Source organism: Thunnus thynnus, chromosome 3, assembly GCF_963924715.1.
Source record: "Thunnus thynnus chromosome 3, fThuThy2.1, whole genome shotgun sequence".
NCBI lineage: Eukaryota > Metazoa > Chordata > Actinopteri > Scombriformes > Scombridae > Thunnus > Thunnus thynnus.
Genome location: NC_089519.1, coordinates 21,757,081 through 21,774,979, shown reverse-complemented (window position 1 = coordinate 21,774,979; position 17,899 = coordinate 21,757,081). Strand labels below are relative to the sequence as shown.

Sequence of the window (17,899 nt, the reverse complement as noted above, 5' to 3'; positions counted from 1 at the left end):
TATGATGCAAATGATTAGATTATCTGATCACTAGTGAATTAATTAATTAGTGAAAGTAATAAATTCCTTCAGCTGCCTGACAACATATCACCAGTGGAGGAAAATAGCTACATATCAGGCTTTGTTTACACTGACAGTATTTGTCAGTGGGATCAATTCATTGTTGGTTTTGGTCTTTTCATGGAATTTGCTGACAATAAGAAAATTGCAGAATATGACCAGACTTATCCTTTTACCACTTGACCAACAGGCCTCCACTGAAGTACTGGCTTCACTAGCAAGGACCACCAGAAGAAGAGGAGAGGGTTAGGTGGTATTTATAGGAATGCTGGAAGTTGCATAGTTGAGGTGTGGTCCTGCTCCTGAAATTTCACTGAATAAGCTGCAATTAATTACAAATTCGATGTACTTTGACTTGAATATTTCTATTTTACTTTATTCTTCTACTCCACTGCATTTCAAAATTTCCACAACATTTTCATTACATCTGTGGTAGAAATACACTGAGAATGTGTACTGAAATGCTGAATCATTGTACGGTCAAGATGTTTTGTATGGCTTTAACAGGCATGTAGCCTCTGTCACACTTAATGGGGACCAGACGGACCAGCCGTAAGGATAAGATGTGGCCTTGCAGGGGCTAATCTCCTATTAGTCCATGTTGCAATGGCTGGCTCCAGCCGGAGATAAACTGGGAAGCTGTTTGCATCAGTTAATGACCTTGTTATTATCTGTGCTGGGATGTAACACACGTTCTGTGTGTAAAACTGCTTCCTGGGCCCAGTTGATTATCCATCAACATCAGTTTGACAGCTAGTTACTCATTTTTTGTTTTTTTTTTTCTAAACATTGTAATATATATTGAGATACAACATCCTGGACTTATTTCCATCATTGAGAGACAGAGACACACATTCCATGTTTGACTAACCAGTAATACTGAAGAAAAAAAAACCCAGACCATAATTTTTTTAAGAAGCAGAAGGTAGAAGATATTCTAGACCTCTCCAAAAATCACATCATGAAGGACAATGGTTGAATAACAATAGTAAAGGTGCAAACATCAAAGGGTTAAGAAGTAAAAGAGATTGAGATATTCACATTCTATTTAAGTATGCTGTCTAGCAGGCACTGTATGCTTAAGGGATTGGCACCTCTTTAACCCTTGTGTAGTCTTAACATTCTGTACACTCCCCTTGAGCTAAGGGTCAAAAATGACCCGCCTTCACTAAACTCCTAAATTAAAGCAGATTAATTGAATTTTAAACCCAAAATGTATTTTGCATGAACAACTTGGTATTCATCACAAACTTTGTGAATGTCTGGGTTTTCCCTCTTCACATTGCAGAAAGAATGCATTTAGTCAGTGGACACCACTTGTTTTTATTACAACACACCTTTCATGATTGTTTTCTTTGCTAAAGTAGAGGTTTATTATTATTATTATTATTATTATTATTATTATTATTATTATTATTATTATTATTATTATTATTATTATTATTATTATTGGCAAGGGTACTGCATTGGTGCAAACAATAGATTCCAATAGATTCCTTAGCAAGAGTAGCACTTGTATAGCCTAAGAAAGTAGTAGAAATGTGCAGAAAGTAGTTTCAAATGCATTTTGTTGTAGGAAAACATTAATAGTCTTGAAGTTTTTTGGTAAAATAGTGATATATTCTTATATATTGTACAGTGAGGAATTCATCTACAAAATACTAGGCTTCTCCCATTTTTGAACCATTGCTCTTACCCACAAGGTGTATAAACAATAAATAAGAATAAAATAATAGATACAAAACAAAAACGTGAAGAACATAAATCAATCAACTCTAATTAGCACATGTAGGACAGTATGCAAGTGTGTGTGCATGGACTTTGCAAATGTATTTCTCATATGTGAAATACATAGTATTTGTTTTACAGTCCTTCTGTGGGGGGCAGAATTGGCATCTCCTCCTCTTGTCTGCTCCAGCTGCAGCCTCATGTGGATCAGGACAAGTTTAAGCCCCCTGAACAGCTTTCAAAGCATTGCAGAGGCTGCTGTGATGGGGAGGCGCTCCCTTCTTTGAATGTGTGGGGTTACAAGTGCCTTTCCCAGCTGGTCCAGGAACACCCTCCGCTTGTTCCGCTTATCAGGCATCCAAGTAGGGTGGATCTTGATCCATATCATAAAGGCATTGTATGAGGACACATCAATGATGTTATGGAAGATGACAAGGGGCCAGCAGGCAGTCATCCTCCTGCAGCTGTAAGTTCCAATCATCTTGTCCAGGTTATCCAAGCCTCCTTTGTTGTGGTTGTAGTCCAGGATTATGGCTGGCTTCCTGTCTTTACGATCACTGATCTCAGCCGTTGTGTGCAGTCTGCTCAGGAGGACTGCATTCTTGTTCCTCTTTGGGAGGTAAGAAGCCAGAGTGGTGGTGGGGGTGGGTGAAGGCAAACTTTGATGAGAGGAAGGAATGCAGGGGGGAGAGAGGCCTTCAAGTCCTCCATCACACTTTCAGGGTTCATTTCACAATAATGACCTGCTCGCTGTACATTAACACAGCTATTTACTAAAGAAATTAATAATCTGACACAAAATATTGATTTAAAAATGATTTTATTGATTTAAAAATTATTTTACTGCTTCCCCTAAAAAATTAGTCCGTTAGAATGTACGGTTGGATCTGCATGCATAGCAACATAAATATCTATGAAAACTCTGTAGCCCTCTTAAGATTTAGCATTATAATTCATGTTAAACTGAACATTTCCGTTGATGGTTAAGTGAGACAAGGTGAATGGGACTTCTTTGGGAATATTAATGTTTAAGTTTCTGTCCTCATTCATCTCTATGTTTACTTCTTGCTGGGGCTTTGCAGTTGACACACCTGGAAACACAAATGTTACTAATGTTACAACTGGTAACAATATTACTGTTATCACTACTACTTATCACTTAAGTTAGTATGTATTGATAGGCAACTAGGCGAGGCACTCACCAGATCTGCAGCCATTGTCTTGTTCCACTTTTCCCTTTCTATAATAGTAGGAGTCCAGTAGCTCCTTAGGCTGGCCTCACATCTGTGCTTGCAGTTGGTAATTTTCCCGGACTTCTTTCTGTGGATTGATATAATTGGACATTGTCCTCCAGAGTCTATGATCAATAGAAACGGTCAGTTATTCATAGCAGCGGTCTGCTATTCAGAAATAACAGACCGTACAATGGAGTAATTGACCAATCAGAATAAAGTATTCAACAAAGCCGTGTAATAAGTGTACTGTAATAACTCTCTGAAAAGGGTGTTTTAATTCAGGACTTTTATTTGCAATTATTTCATTAGGATTAGGAAGGAACATGTTGTACTCCTGGTCCTTAAAACCCAGAGAAATGCTGAGTACATGAAAGCTTCACTCCTACCACTCATTTAATGGAGCTGTATCGACAAAAACTGCCAATGCACTGACAGGCCCTCTCCCTCAGGTCTCACAGGTCATAAAACACTAATGTTGCATGTTGGGAACACAAGTAGTGTGGTGAAATGACACTCGCTGATTGGTGTCACAGTGTTAAAGTACAGTATGTGTGTCCAGCAGGGTTCTTAAGAAACGTTGCATTAATAGAATAAAATCAAATCAAATTTATTTATAAGGCACATTTAAAAACAACAGTTGACCCAAGTGCTATACAATCATGATAACAAAGGGCGGTAAGAAACCATAGAAGGGAAGAGAACCACATTTATGTAAACATAGCTAATAATTATCATTAGCATCTTTGTCATAAGCAAGAATGCTTCATGTCAGTGCTCACAGAAAATTGCAACACAGTTAGTTCCCTAAAGGCTCAATGTGTCACTTAGTCTCCAGTGTTATCCGGCTTTCACACGCAGAAGGTGTACCTTTACAACAACAAAAGGTCTGTCCAACTACATGTAAACTGCCCATTTTAGTGGAGGTTGCACTGACGAAACTGTCTGACTCTGAATTTGAGTCAAAATGCTTTAGTAGCACAAACATGCCCTTAAATAAACTTCAATTGATTAGTGTGTGACAGTCTGTTGGAGGTCAATATTCACGCTCACACAAACCAAAGTATGCTGAGAAACAAAGTAAAGCTTTAACAAGAAATCCTTATTAGGAACATAACGTTTCAACTGTTAATGTCTGAGGTAAGGACTAATGAAAATAATTAAGAAGCAATGTTCTTTCATTAGCAAATAAATGGCTCTCCCTGGTTACATTTTGAATTGATCAAAGTGAATAGCCCCAAGCCCTAACACGAGTTCTGACACACCACAGAGGCAGCTGTGAAAAGAGCTGACGACAATGCTGCAGCTCAAGCTATGTAACTGCTGCTCTGATATTTCCTCAAGAAATGTTCCAATAAGACACGGGCAAGAATGACATTTCATGTCAAAAAATGTAATTACCTAATGACAATCAAGTCTCTGTCATGCAGCACGCACATAATAAAGCCCACAGCACCTCATTAAGCAGCCGGTCTCAGAATGATCAGACAAGAGAACAGACCGGGGTCAAGACTGGACTCTGTGAAAATATGCATCACATGCAAATGAGGCATTTTTCTGCCTTGGATCTTAGCTTTTGTCTTGATCACTGTGTTGAGATCTTTGAGATCCATTGCTGTAAACCATATGCTGCTTTAATAATATACCCAATGTGCCTAATGGGGCCCCAAGAGTTTTTGTGTCATGTATTTGACAAAAGAAGCTTTGATTTTTACCTTCAAACTTTAAAGTTCCTCTGAACTTAAATTACTTGTTTTTTGTCTGCTACTGCATAAATATCTGCTCTGTAAATCACTTGACCTGTGTTCTCCTTTGAGAAATCAAACAGCAGAAATTTATATTTTTATGTTTTTTTATGATGCCGCCCCCTATTTTTTGATTAATTCAGAAAAATGTTAGCTCTCTGTCTACAAAGATGGAGATCTTGTTTCCATATAGCCAATCAAATCTTTGCATAAAACATTAATGCCATCAATCATACAGTAGGCAGAGCAGACGGTCACACTAACTAACAACCACACAACAGCCTGTTACACAACACGAGCCACAAACTCTGAACAACAACCTACATTAGTTTTCCTTCTAAAGTCTCCTTTTCTAACTTACAAACGTGAGGTAACATTTTGTCCTGCACCTCAGCTTGTTGAACAAACCACCAAACTAACATTCACCGGGGAAAAGTGAACCACTAACGTTAGTAGGCAAGATAGCCAATTAGCTGCTCAGCTGCAGAACATTAAACAGCGTGTAAATGCAAATGATATTTTGGTCTGTTTAAATGCTGGTGTGGTCCTTCAGTACCACTGCTGACAACAAACTGTCTGCAAGCTGCTGTCAATCAAACAAAAAACCAACACTCCCCTCTGGCCACTGCACAAAAGGAGAATTTCTGATATTTCAAAAGACCATTTTTTATTCCTTTTAATAATAATAAAAAACAATTAATAATACATTTAAAAACACAACATTATATTTGAGTGCAAAAGGCGACATCTAAATGGGATATCAGTTGGACATTCATCGTTATGATCTTGCCTCCCTTTCTAAATTTGAATTTCTGAGATGATCTTTTAAAGTAGTGGATAAGATGCATCAGCAACATACCTGTTTTGTCTCAGCTGGGGACCTTTGTTATACATTATCCTTGTTTCTCTTTCCAGTCTTACTGTACTGTCTGCCAACAAAACCTAATAATGCTAAAGTTTTTATCATATCGGTGAACATCTAATATCAGTTCCAGAGCGTTGTTATCCTAAAGGAAAATGGAAAAAGAGCAGCATTTTAAATATAAACCCTTCTGACAGCTTTTCAAAATTCACTGGGCCTCGACTTGTCAGTGTCAAGTTGTAAACAGTGGCTGATCTGTCAATCACAAGCAATCACAAAAATATTTTTCATCCCTTGAATTTGCACAGTGTTTATCAAACTTCCAAGTACATATTACCCACAATACTCCTCAGAGAACTGAACCTCATATTTTCATCACAACACCTTTAAATATTAAAATACAATCAGTGTGGCACAGACAGCGTGTCACAGCTTCAATCATTAATCTACTGTGTGGTCCTGCAGATCCACTGAAGGGAAGTAAAAGGTTTAGAAACTACAGACTGTGGGACCTCACAAAAATTATTGTTGTCACACAGAACCTGAAAGACCATGAAGTGTGGTCATTCTTTCTTTCCTAAATGTATTCCTGAAGCACATTCAGGCCAGTTACATACAGTATTTCTACAAAGAAGATTTCTCATTTAAGCCAATCTTCCTTCTCACTGGTTCATCCCTGAGTTCATCACATGTGGTTATATGTATCCCTTCAATTATAAGGTAATAGCACCAGTTCCCCTGCTCATTAACGAAGGTCGCTAAGATCATACAGTAGACAACTGGAGAGCGCTCCTGAGTTTTTTAACAGTGATCAAAGGGAAAGATGAGGTCCATGCCTTCTGTAAGTGGATACCTTAAAGTACACTGCACCATACTGATGCTGGTTTTCTTCTGTGATTGAGGTTTTTTTCCCCTTTTACAGTTCAAAGAAGAAAAACCTCCATTACATTTCAAACTGGAGCCTAATCAAAATCTGGCTGCTGACATAATATCAGTATTCACATGAATAACCATGAATTCATATGAACTGTATCACTGAATATGTATGCTCAATTTTCATACTGCACACACACTTTTATTATTAAAGACTCCATCACGTTACTTTTGGCAGTATTTACATATCCTGAGGGACCAAAATACAAAAATGTGAGCATCTGGTATGAATTTCAATCAGCAGGATTGCAAAACAGAAGAAAAACTCATTTGATTTAAATACTGTAGGCTGGGACTAACACATAAAACTTCTCACTTGAATCGCTACAATATTAATCGTTTTAAAAACATCTTGTAAATGATTCAGTTCCTTCTTAATTTGGGGAAGTTTACATTGGGTTGCTGCACCACAAATCTCTTGATTGCCCCAATATACGTTTAAGATGCACTTAAGAGTATCATGTAGAAGTGTGAATAATACCATAATGTTTAAGATAAAAAAAAAATGTGGTGTATATGACTATAAATAATCGATAGAATTAAAGGTGACCTGTGGAACTTTCTTGTAAACAAACAAAAGTTTATCATTGAAATGCAATGTGTGTATATAAGCGTATCATATATATATGGAAATGCAGCAGTTTCATGAAACATTTGAAAAGCCAATTTCTAAAATATTACATATTCTTTATTGTTCACATTCATGTTTACTTGCTGGCAGTGTTTGTCATCCCTGTCATTGTTGCCGCATTTGTATATTTGTTGGCACCACCACCAACTGTCGATCCGTGGAAACCAACGGTGCAATGTGCGTCCCCGTGAACATGCACAGTACAAACAAAACAAATAATACAAACAAAACAGGGACCAACTTTTTAAAATATTGACCCGTAGCGTATCTAGAGGTCAAAAACTCCACAGGGTACCGTTAATGTTTGCATGTTTGTATTTCTGTTCAAACTCTATGAATAACTTAACAGCAAGAGGGGAAATGGAATATTTCTTTTTCTTCTGCTTTAAAAACATAGTGGCCTCACTGTATTGTTCTCTGAATCTGCATGACGCCACAGATGAAATCTACAATAGACTGAAATTACATACTGCAGTGTTATCTAGTGCAGCATAGTGCGAGTCCTTTGAATGCCCTGTCATATTTAAATGTGACATTACATATTCTGTTAATTGATCATCAAATCATATTAAAACTAGTGTTGTTTTCAAGAACAAAGACTCTACACATGCCACTGTATACATTGAGAAACACTGTCGTCTGTCGGAAGGTTTTACTGGATTGGTTGGATTTGATCAGCCATATAAGACATGTAAATATGTCCGTGTAGAGGTTACCATACCACTAAAGGCTATGTAGGCAGATGACGGAGTTTTATCGGATGTGAATGGATGGATATCTGGAGGGGACTTCAGCCTGTTAGTTGTGAATGTTGGTCTGACAGAAAAGGGGAGAGTCACAGCAGTTCTGCCAGCACAGTGACACAACGTTAAACATTTCTGTTCTCTCTGCTGTACAGTGAGGATGATTTAAGACTACAATAAGAAAGGAATTAAGACGGTGGCTGACACACCTTGACTTTTGACTTTACTGGAAAACTCATCACAAGTAGATGGTGCTGCACTGTAGCACATGAGCTTCAAAAAAATGAAGTCATCTGATATCACAGCTAAGGGTTAAAGATGATGTGTCACTGTACACACACTGCATGCAATGCTTCAATATCCTGTTTGTGGCTCCTCTGAAATGCTGCTGACACGCGATCATCTTTAGGGTCCAAAACAGATAAAGGCACACAGTAATGTGTGCGCTGACTGATTGTGTCGCTACCGTACAGGGACAGCGCTGCCCATTTGTTATTCATGAAGTTTAAAACAGCAGCCACAAGTATCAATCAATCTCCTTCACCATTCGTGCCACTTGTGCGTCACTAAGTGCGCACGGCGTCCTGCCTGTTGCTGCTGCTGCTGCCGGAGGAGAGGCTGTGCGCTCACACCCACATTCAACAGGCACCGGAGGATACTTACTGTTACATGCATAGTTTCGCTGCGTTTTTATTAGTGGCACTTTATATTAAACAGAGTTGGAGACAATACTAAAGGGTAGCAGATGTGTATTTTTTGAGGTGGTGATGCGTTGAAGTCGCGCGCTATGGTGCCTTCCTCTCCCACCACTCTAGGTTTGCACTTCGGTAGGTAGATCAGACTCAGTGAAACAACCAAAGCATCAACTATATTCGGAGAAAAGGAAACGAGAATGGCAGCTCCATATAACGGATCCAACATAACGGCGAACTACACCAACCAGTTTGTGCAGCCGCCGTGGCGCGTCGCTCTCTGGTCTGTCGCCTACAGCGCGGTGCTGGCGGTGGCGGTGTTTGGAAACCTCATCGTGATATGGATCATTCTTGCGCACAAACGTATGAGGACTGTGACGAACTACTTTCTCTTAAATTTGGCGTTTTCGGACGCGTCAATGGCCGCGTTCAACACTTTGATAAACTTTATCTACGCCGCACACGGAGAGTGGTACTTTGGGGAAGCTTACTGCAAATTCCACAACTTCTTCCCGGTCACATCCGTCTTTGCAAGCATCTACTCCATGACTGCAATCGCTGTGGACAGGTGGGCCAATGAAATGTTGCAAAAACAATATGTAACGATCGACTGACGATGCTAAATCCTCCTTACGGTCCTCACCCTCCTCTCTCTCTTTATAGGTGATCAGTTAAATGTGTGGGTGATGGGTTTTTTTTTATTCAATAATATAAAAAACGTATCATTTAGATTCTGTTTCTTGTCATCTGTGTATGTAGGTAACTCTTGTCTCCATATGGAAATATTAATTATCAGTATCATTTTGTACATTGAAGAAAGAAAGGGAAAAAATAATACCTCCATACCCTCAAACACCTTTACAATCATCAAAGAAGCCATAAAACATGAATATTTTAAGCTATACATGATGTAAAAATTACCCTTGTATTCCACACACTTTCATCTCAACAGCTTCACGCATGATTTTTGAACATCTTGTTTCTGATTATTCCACTTGGCTATTCCGCCTTCCACCAGGAGCAGCGGAAAATTTAATCTTGTGCTTAAAAAAAAAAAAAAAAGCTCAAATCAGTGTTGGGTGAAGACAAACTGTACGGCCTTTGGAGAAAATCTTGCCAATCTGATGTATAAACTGATTCCCTCTCACACTCATACTGTAAGAACTTTCAGTTACATTGATGGCATCTGATGGAGGCTTTTTCAACACATTATTTCATCAGCGCATGCTCCCTGCTGATTTAAATTCTTGGTGGTAGGGTATGTTTGTGATGTGCATTATTATACTGAAAAGGCGGCTTCCCAGCAGGGTGACTGCCATCACACACACACACACACCATGGGCATATTCCACACATTTATTTTTACTCTGAATCACAAACTAAAGCTGTTGTTTTGCAAAGAATCTGCACTGCAGTAAATGACTCCATGTGTGCCAACACCCTAGAGAAGATCACCCTTTCCTCCACGCTTTTACGCTCCCTGACTCTCTTGCTCTCTGTCACATGCACTCACATTATTTAGCCTCAGTTCTCTCACACATTTTCTTTCTTTGTTTTTCATTCTCTTCTCTTGCCCCTGTGGTCTCAAGTAATGTGGTGAATCAGTCACTACTATCAGACAGGCTTTGATACTGATCAGTGGAGCGTCATCCGTCATAATGTTTCAATGAGGGGATGAGACTGATGAAGGAAGCAGCTACAGGCCGAACATAATGAAAACAAAAAGCGCCTAGATGCTGCATGCAGGCACACAGTGTGTGTCTCCAGCTAGTGTTCATGTGTCACAGTGTGTTGTGATATTGTGCGAGGTGTTTTCCTCCTCCTGTGCTTCTCCTTGACACACAAAGGGAACAATGCATTTCCTCAGGCCGTGCTCATTTTGGCTCTTCTACAGCAACTTCCATGCATTTGTATTTTTGGTCTGCAGTGTCCGTTTGATTCCGTCAACTGTGTACTGAGAAAGAGAACATCGGCATGACCTACATGATGTAGATGTAACCTCCGGTCATGCTTTTCGTAACCCCAGTATGGTGCTGTCTCCGCTCTGATGTCTTGAAATGGCATGAGGCCACAGTTCGTGATCATCTGTGAATTTGTCTTTCCTGCTGCCTTGCTGTGCTGCCAAGTGTGTTTCTGTGGGCACTGCAGCAAAATAAATGCAGGTTTCTGTGTGGAAGACAACTGGCGAAGCATTAAACCTTTTTATGATAACACGGATGGTGACTTTTTCCATCTCTCCCACTTTTATTCTCTTGTTCATTGTGTTGAAGCTATGGATGTGTTGGTTGTGGTCATCTTGACATTAGGTCTTAGAGATATGTATAGAATTGCTTGTATAATGCACATGTTTTGGTATGTATATGTATATATATGGGCACAAACAGGCAAAAGTAATGGTTAGGAAGGCTCTCTTAATGTTTAATGTAATGTGCAAGGAGATCTGTGGAAGGTGACAAAAGGCAGGCATCACTGAGAATAATAACTGCTGCTTTCTTGAAAAGGTCAGTTCTAAACTCATGCAGATAGTTTGGATTTAATTTGCACAGTTTTTGAGATATCCATCTCTGGTATTTCTACCTCCACCATAATATTTTTTTATGGTGCCAACAGTCTTGAACATTTACTTTTTCTTAAAATTAGCAACATGTCTTTCCAAAGACAATGTCTCTGTTGATCTGGACAATGTACAGACCTCACTATGAACACGTTTCATTGGAACTACTGACTACAGATGTGTGTATTATCCAGAGTAACAGAGACACTGTTTCTGGATAGAGATGGTGTTAAATTTCCTAAAAGTAATTAGCTTTAACTAATGCAAACTGCAAACTGAAACTGATTTCCACTCAACTTCGGGTGATGGCTGATATATTAAAAAATCCCAAACAAATAAAACTGAAACTGTCTGCATGGCAACAGTAGATACTATTACTTCAAGTGCAATTTGGGTGATCTGACCCTTTAAGTATTTTATGTGATGCTGTGAAGTGAACATTAGGCATAATCCCCTCCTCAGAGGACATTTGAGCCAACACTTGACATTTAGCTGGTGCGCATAATGTTTGGCTCCTTTCGTTGGAAGTCTCATTGAATATAATCTCTTCTAGTTAAACACCAGGCGGTGATAAAGTGAGTTTTAGCTGGTATTGTCACTACACAGTGACGCAGTTTCAAAACAGTACGTTGTCCGAAAGCTTTGTGCGCAACTTACTGGCATGACAGACTCTCAGGTTGGAAAAAACAGAGATGAGTTAATATTTTGCTGGTGTAATGTTTATGCGATCATGCCCAGTTGATGCTGACACCTCTATGAATGTGCTTTGATGTGTGTTGTTGGTTACAAAAAAGGAGTGTGTGTGTGTAATTCTATTCAGCTTATTCATGTGTTATGTGGTTATTGTTCAGTGGTTACAACTCTATGCGATCAGTCATCTTTGTGTGAGCTTGTTGGATCCCAAATAACTCAGACTGCTCCGGCATACTTGATTCAGTATCTAACAAGCTATTCACACTCTGCCATCCACAAGGGCCGGTGAGACACACGGAGTAAATGCAAAGCAATTACTGGTGAATAGATGGGGCATCTTTGTTCTTGTACCTCAGAGATTTCCAGTCACTGAGGTGACAGGACAAGGCCCATTCTTTACCTTCTTATGAAGATTAAATTAGCGGTTCTAAGCCTTTGTTATCAGAAATTGAAAATCATGTAGCATCCTGAGCTGAGTACATGTGCAGCTGATAATCTCCTTCCAATTTTGAGTGCTTTACTGTGTCGTTCAAACAATGTCATCTCAGTTTTTTATAATTAATAATCAATCACTTTACAGCACAGTGTAATTGCACTTTTATACAGGGCTTCTTGCAGAAAATAAAGCAGAATATTAATGAAGAAAATCTTTTAATTTTAAGTTGAAGCATCTGAATCAGCCAGTTAATTTTGGGGTCAGAGAATTTAAAACTTTATCACATACACATCCACAGTACACTACTGACACAATCTGTTGGGTTTTTTTTTTTTACAGTGCCACCTATAAGCACTACACAGTATAAGGAGGATAAACATTACCTGCACTGGTGTAGTTTCATGACGAAAGTTAGCTGCAGCTACATAGCTAGCTGAAACGACTGGGACTTGTGGACACACTGTACATGAATATGCCAACCTCATTATCAGAAGCATGAGGACAATTAGAAAAGTGGTGAGGAAAAAAGGAAATGTTGCATAGGTAAATAGCAATAGCCTTTGAACACAATGTTTTTTTTTACCTACTGACCTCTGACCTGTAGGTACATGGCCATCATCCACCCACTGAAGCCTCGGCTGTCAGCGAAGGCCACTATCGGGGTCATCGTGTGTATCTGGAGTCTGGCTGTGGTTCTGGCCTTCCCTCTCTGCTACTTCTCCACAATTCGAACTGTGCCTGGCAGGACCATCTGCTACGTGGCCTGGCCCCGCAAGACTGACGACCCCTTCATGTGAGAAATTTTTTGCAACTTGCATCCAAAATTTTTAATCTGCTTTGATGCTATTATCTATAATAACGAAGCAGAGAGTGAGGTTGCTGTTAACACTTTACTTTTTCAGGAACAAGCCACACAACTTTAGTATATCTGTTGAACACTTATACTGATTGCCTCAGCATTTAACTGTGGTTAACTCTTTATACAATATCTTCCCCTTTTAAGTAAGAAACCTTTCACTTTTTTCCTTTAGCATTTAACCACAACAAAAACATGGACATGAGTGTCTGCCTGAGCTTGTAACATATGTGGTGTCTGGGCCACCTGCAGTTTTGTCAGCACTACCTGAGTCAGGGTTATCTTGGGTTTGCATCAGATGTTGGATGATGAGTTGCACGCAAATATGAACAGTTTCTCCTCAACAGTCCATCCTCTGTTCTGACGATGTAAGACCTCGGGGCTGCTGTCTGTTGTATGACAGTCCCGTGAGTGTTCTCCGTGGTGATCCATACACTCTGGCCTTGGTGAAAGTCAGACAGGTAGTGTGCCCTGTGACGTTTGATGTAGAATCACTCTTGTTTTCTCTTTCCTTGTGTCTCCATACTCCGGAACTGCTTGATGTTGGGCCAGTGTGGAGACAATGATTTGGGCACTTGAGCCAGAGTGGTCCTTAGCTGTCTCCCCATGAAAAGCTGTGCTAGAGAATGACAGTTTCCCATTGGAGTGGGATAACTGAGTTGAGCTTTAGCATGATCTCCTCGCTCTTTCCACAAGCCTTTCATGGTGGCCACAGCTTGCTCAGCCTCTCCATTGATCAATCCATACTCTCTGGCAAAGTCTTTAATGAGAGTACAGGCATACTGTGGGCTGCTGTCTGACATCAGCAGCTCTGGGACCCCATACCGACCAAAGATGTCCTTCAGAGGTGGTATGACTGTTGGCTGACACAACATGGGGATGGGCGACGTCAATGTATTGGGAGAAGAAGTCAACCACTTCAAGGTAGGTGTTCTTGTGCCAGATAAATATGTCTGTCATCACACGTTGCCATGGTCTCTCAGGTACAGGAGTTGTCAACAGGGGTTCCCTCTGTGTTGTTCTGTGTTTTGTGCATATGGGACAGTTTCCAACTTTCTAGCTAATGTTAACCAAAAGCCCTGGCCATCAGACCAACTGACGGGCCCGGGCTTGGCACTTGACTATCTCTTTGTGGCCCTGATGGAGGATGTCAAGCATTTTTTCTCTTAACAAGCTGGGGATGACAGTTTTGTCCTTTCAGGAAAAGATCCCCAGCCAGGGTCAGGTTCTGTCTCTCCTTCCAGTAAAGTCCTTTATCAGGTGGCAGGTGGGCTTTGTCAGGCCAATCAGTTCAACAGTAGTGCATTAGTGTAGTGTATATGGGGTCTTCTTTCTGCCTCTCTGCAAGCTGCTGCGAGTCAAAGTCAAGTCAAATTTATTTATATAGCACATTTCATACGCCATCCAATATTTAACTTCAGTAATGCACTGGATGAGATCAATCACTAGGTTAAGGTGGTTTGCAGAAACAGATATGCATAACTGTGTGTCGTCACCATAGGACTGATATGATATGTTGTATTGTTGAATGATGGACCCAAGTGGGAGCATATACAAATTAAACAGTATAGGACCAAGAATTGACCCATGAGGGACCCCATATGGAATAAGGTAAGTAAGGTAAGAAGAAAGCCAGTTAAGAACAGTGCCTCTAAGGCCTAAACAGTGTTCAAGACGCTTAAGAAGAATAACATGGTCAACTGTATCAAAGGCTGCACTGAGGTCGAGAAGTACTAGAACACTAACTTTGTGGTTGTCAGAGCTAATTTTAAGGTCATTCACAACTCTGACCAGGGCAGTTTCTGCACTGTGGTTATCTCTAAAACCAGACCGGTAAACATCAAAGAAATTGTTATATGACAGATACATGTGTAATTGTTGATATACAACCTTTTGCGAAATGGTCTGTCATGTTATCAATATGAATGTTGAAATCGCCAGAGATAAGGATTGAGTCAAATTCAATAGTTAGTTTAGATAAAAGCTCACCAAATTCAGATATAAAGCCTTTTTTAATCCTTGGAGGGCGGTAAACTGTGAGTACTAAACAGGGATATGCAGATTTCATTACCAGAACTGAATACTCAAAAGTAGAGTAAGAACCAAAGAAGATGCCTTTACATGATAAAATATCTGAAAAAATGGCAGCAACACCACCACCCTTTTTGTTTGACCTGGTGAAATGTGAAAATGAGAAATGAGATGGAGAAGCTTCAATCAGTTCCTTGCTACATGTTTCATCGAGCCAAGTCTCAGTAAGGAAAATCTCATCAAGCCTATGTGATGTTATGAGATCATTAATAATGAAGGTTTTATTAGTAAGGGATCTGACATTGAGAAGAACAAACTTTAACATGCTTGCAGAATAGTTGGAGTTGTCAGCTGTGGCAGAGTCAGGCCTGCTGTGGCTAGAGTTTTCCAAAGACTGGGTTTGAGAGTTGGAGCACACAGTGGCAGGACCCACACTGTTAGAACTGGATGTAGTGATGGGAGACACATAGGTCCAGATCGGGTCTTGCTGTGGTGCATATCAGAATGAATTAAAGGCTATAAACTGGATGAAATTAGCAGTCAACTGCTTTGTTCCCTTTCTATTTGGGTGCATACCATCATCTCTGTACAGTCTCGAGTTAGCCAAAAAGTAATCAAAGTTGGAGATGAAGTCATATCCTGCAGCAGAACAGAGTATTTTTAGCCAGTGGTGAAGATTGAAGAGTCGATTAAATCATTCAGAGTTTTTGGAGAGATTTGGAATAGGGCCAGACATGATACAATGTCTTCCCAGACTCTCATTTGTGTAGCACAGGGACTCCAGGTCTGCATGTAATCTAGCAGTCTAGCTTCTGTAGTTGGAAGAGACTGTGTGATTGAGTCCACAAAGATTTGGACTGGTGCTCATGACAGCTTGTCTGCAGTGATGAGCAGCTTTTCAGGCACATGTACAATGTCATAGCAGAATTTCAATAGTCTCAGTTGGAATCTCAGGATTCAAGGAGGAAGCTCGTCCAGCGCCTTAGTACTTAATAGCCTTCTTCTCAATCTGAGCATAGTGCTTCTCAGCAAACCAACAGAAATACAGACAAACCTCTGGAGATGAACACACTTGACTTCCAGTCACTACTCCCTGGCCATTTCTGCATCAGAACGGTTCCAAGACTGAAAGACGATGTGTCAGCTGACACATGCATTTCTGCATTGGGTGAGTATACAGCGAGGACTCTGGGTGAGCTGAGTTCTGACTTCAGCTTCTGAAAAGCCTCTTGTTGTGGTGCTCCCCAACACCATTCTGTCTTCTCAGACAGATGAGGGAGGAACTTGCCCAGGTAATTGGCCATGCTCATCACTCCTCTGATGTCAGCAACACAGGTTAGCTCAGGCATTTCCAGAATGGCTTTGACCTTTCTTGGATGAGGGTTTACTCCCTTAGTGGTGATGCAGTGTCTGATAAACAGAATTTTGGTCCTGGCAAACTCACATTTGTCCTTGCTCAGAGTTAGCCCTTCATCTCTCAGTCTCCTGAGTACCTGTTGCAGTCTGGTATCATGTTCAGCCTGATCTTTGCCTGCATACACCAAAATCTAATTGCCATGGCATACCATTCTTTTACAGCCCTCCAGCATTTGTGTCATCCATCACTGGAAATGTTCTGGGGCTGAGGAGAACCCAAACAGCAGCCTGTTAAAACAGTAGTGACCAAATGGGGTTATGAAGGTGGTCAGGGAAAGCACTGTCTTCAGTCAGGGAAATTTGCCAAAATTATGTCTTCTCCCACCTGAACTGTGTGCACTTGTCAAGGCCTCAATGGCTGGAAGTCCCAACAGCGGTTTCATCAGTTTTACTACCACATAAATGTCCTGTTCAGTTGTCTCCTTGCCAAACTACAGTTTTCCTTTGAAGTATCCTCTTACACCCAGGAGCTGCCTGCCCATACCATACAGGGGTATCCTGGGTGGCTGCAGTGTCCTGAGCTTGTCTGTGGAGTAGTGGTGGCTCGGAATAGCTATAACTGCAGCTCCAGTATCTAATTTGAATTTTCTCCATTCAATTAAAGAGTTTCTATCCAATCGTGTTCAACACTGTCAACCTCAATAACCACCTCTCCAAAAAAGGCAACATCCTCTGCTCCATGGTCTGCAGAATCTTCTGTGATATCATAGATGCCACCAGCTTGCAGCAGTTTGCAAGATTCTGCATCTTTGGCAGGGCAATCCTTCCTCTGGTGCTTTGTTGCATTTCCACATCTTCCACAACCTGTGGCTCTGTTTTTATTTTCTGGCTTGACTTGTGAGCTGTATTTCTGTCCTTTTGTGCCTCTCTGCATCTGTTGCCTTGCACTTATTGCATCTGTTCTCTGACTGCCTCTCATTTAAGTTGCAACGTATTATTGGCTGCTGCTTCTTTATTTCCACACTGTGATGCACTCTGGCTATACTTTTGACTAATGTGAGTTCAGGGTATAATTGCAGTGACTCAGACAGTTTTGCATCTCTTAGGCCAACAACAATCCATTGCGCTCTTGATTGCATCTGTTGAACCGTGCATGCTCAAAATTAATGTTCCTTTTGCTCACACAATGTTTCTCAAAAGCCTGTTTCATATCTTCATAAGATAAGACATTCAGTATGTCCTCAGCTTCGTCCCCTAGAGTGTACATCAGTGTATTTACTTGATATTCTTGTCTCATTATCCAAGCTTGTTTATCCACTTTGGCCATTCACTTGCATTATTACAATC

At 40.4% G+C, this 17,899-nt stretch overlaps 1 protein-coding gene across 1 annotated transcript in view; it reads left to right on the top strand.

The window, feature by feature from the left end:
• Positions 1-8,322: 8,322 nt before the first annotated feature.
• The window catches only part of tacr3a (tachykinin receptor 3a), a 34,028-nt gene continuing 24,451 nt past the window's right edge, over positions 8,323-17,899 (top strand). Inside the window, exons 1-2 of the mRNA XM_067584723.1 lie at positions 8,323-9,194; positions 12,914-13,102. Coding sequence (XP_067440824.1) covers positions 8,827-9,194; positions 12,914-13,102 — 557 coding nt within the window. The 5' untranslated portion in view covers positions 8,323-8,826. The remainder of the gene's footprint in view (positions 9,195-12,913; positions 13,103-17,899) is intronic.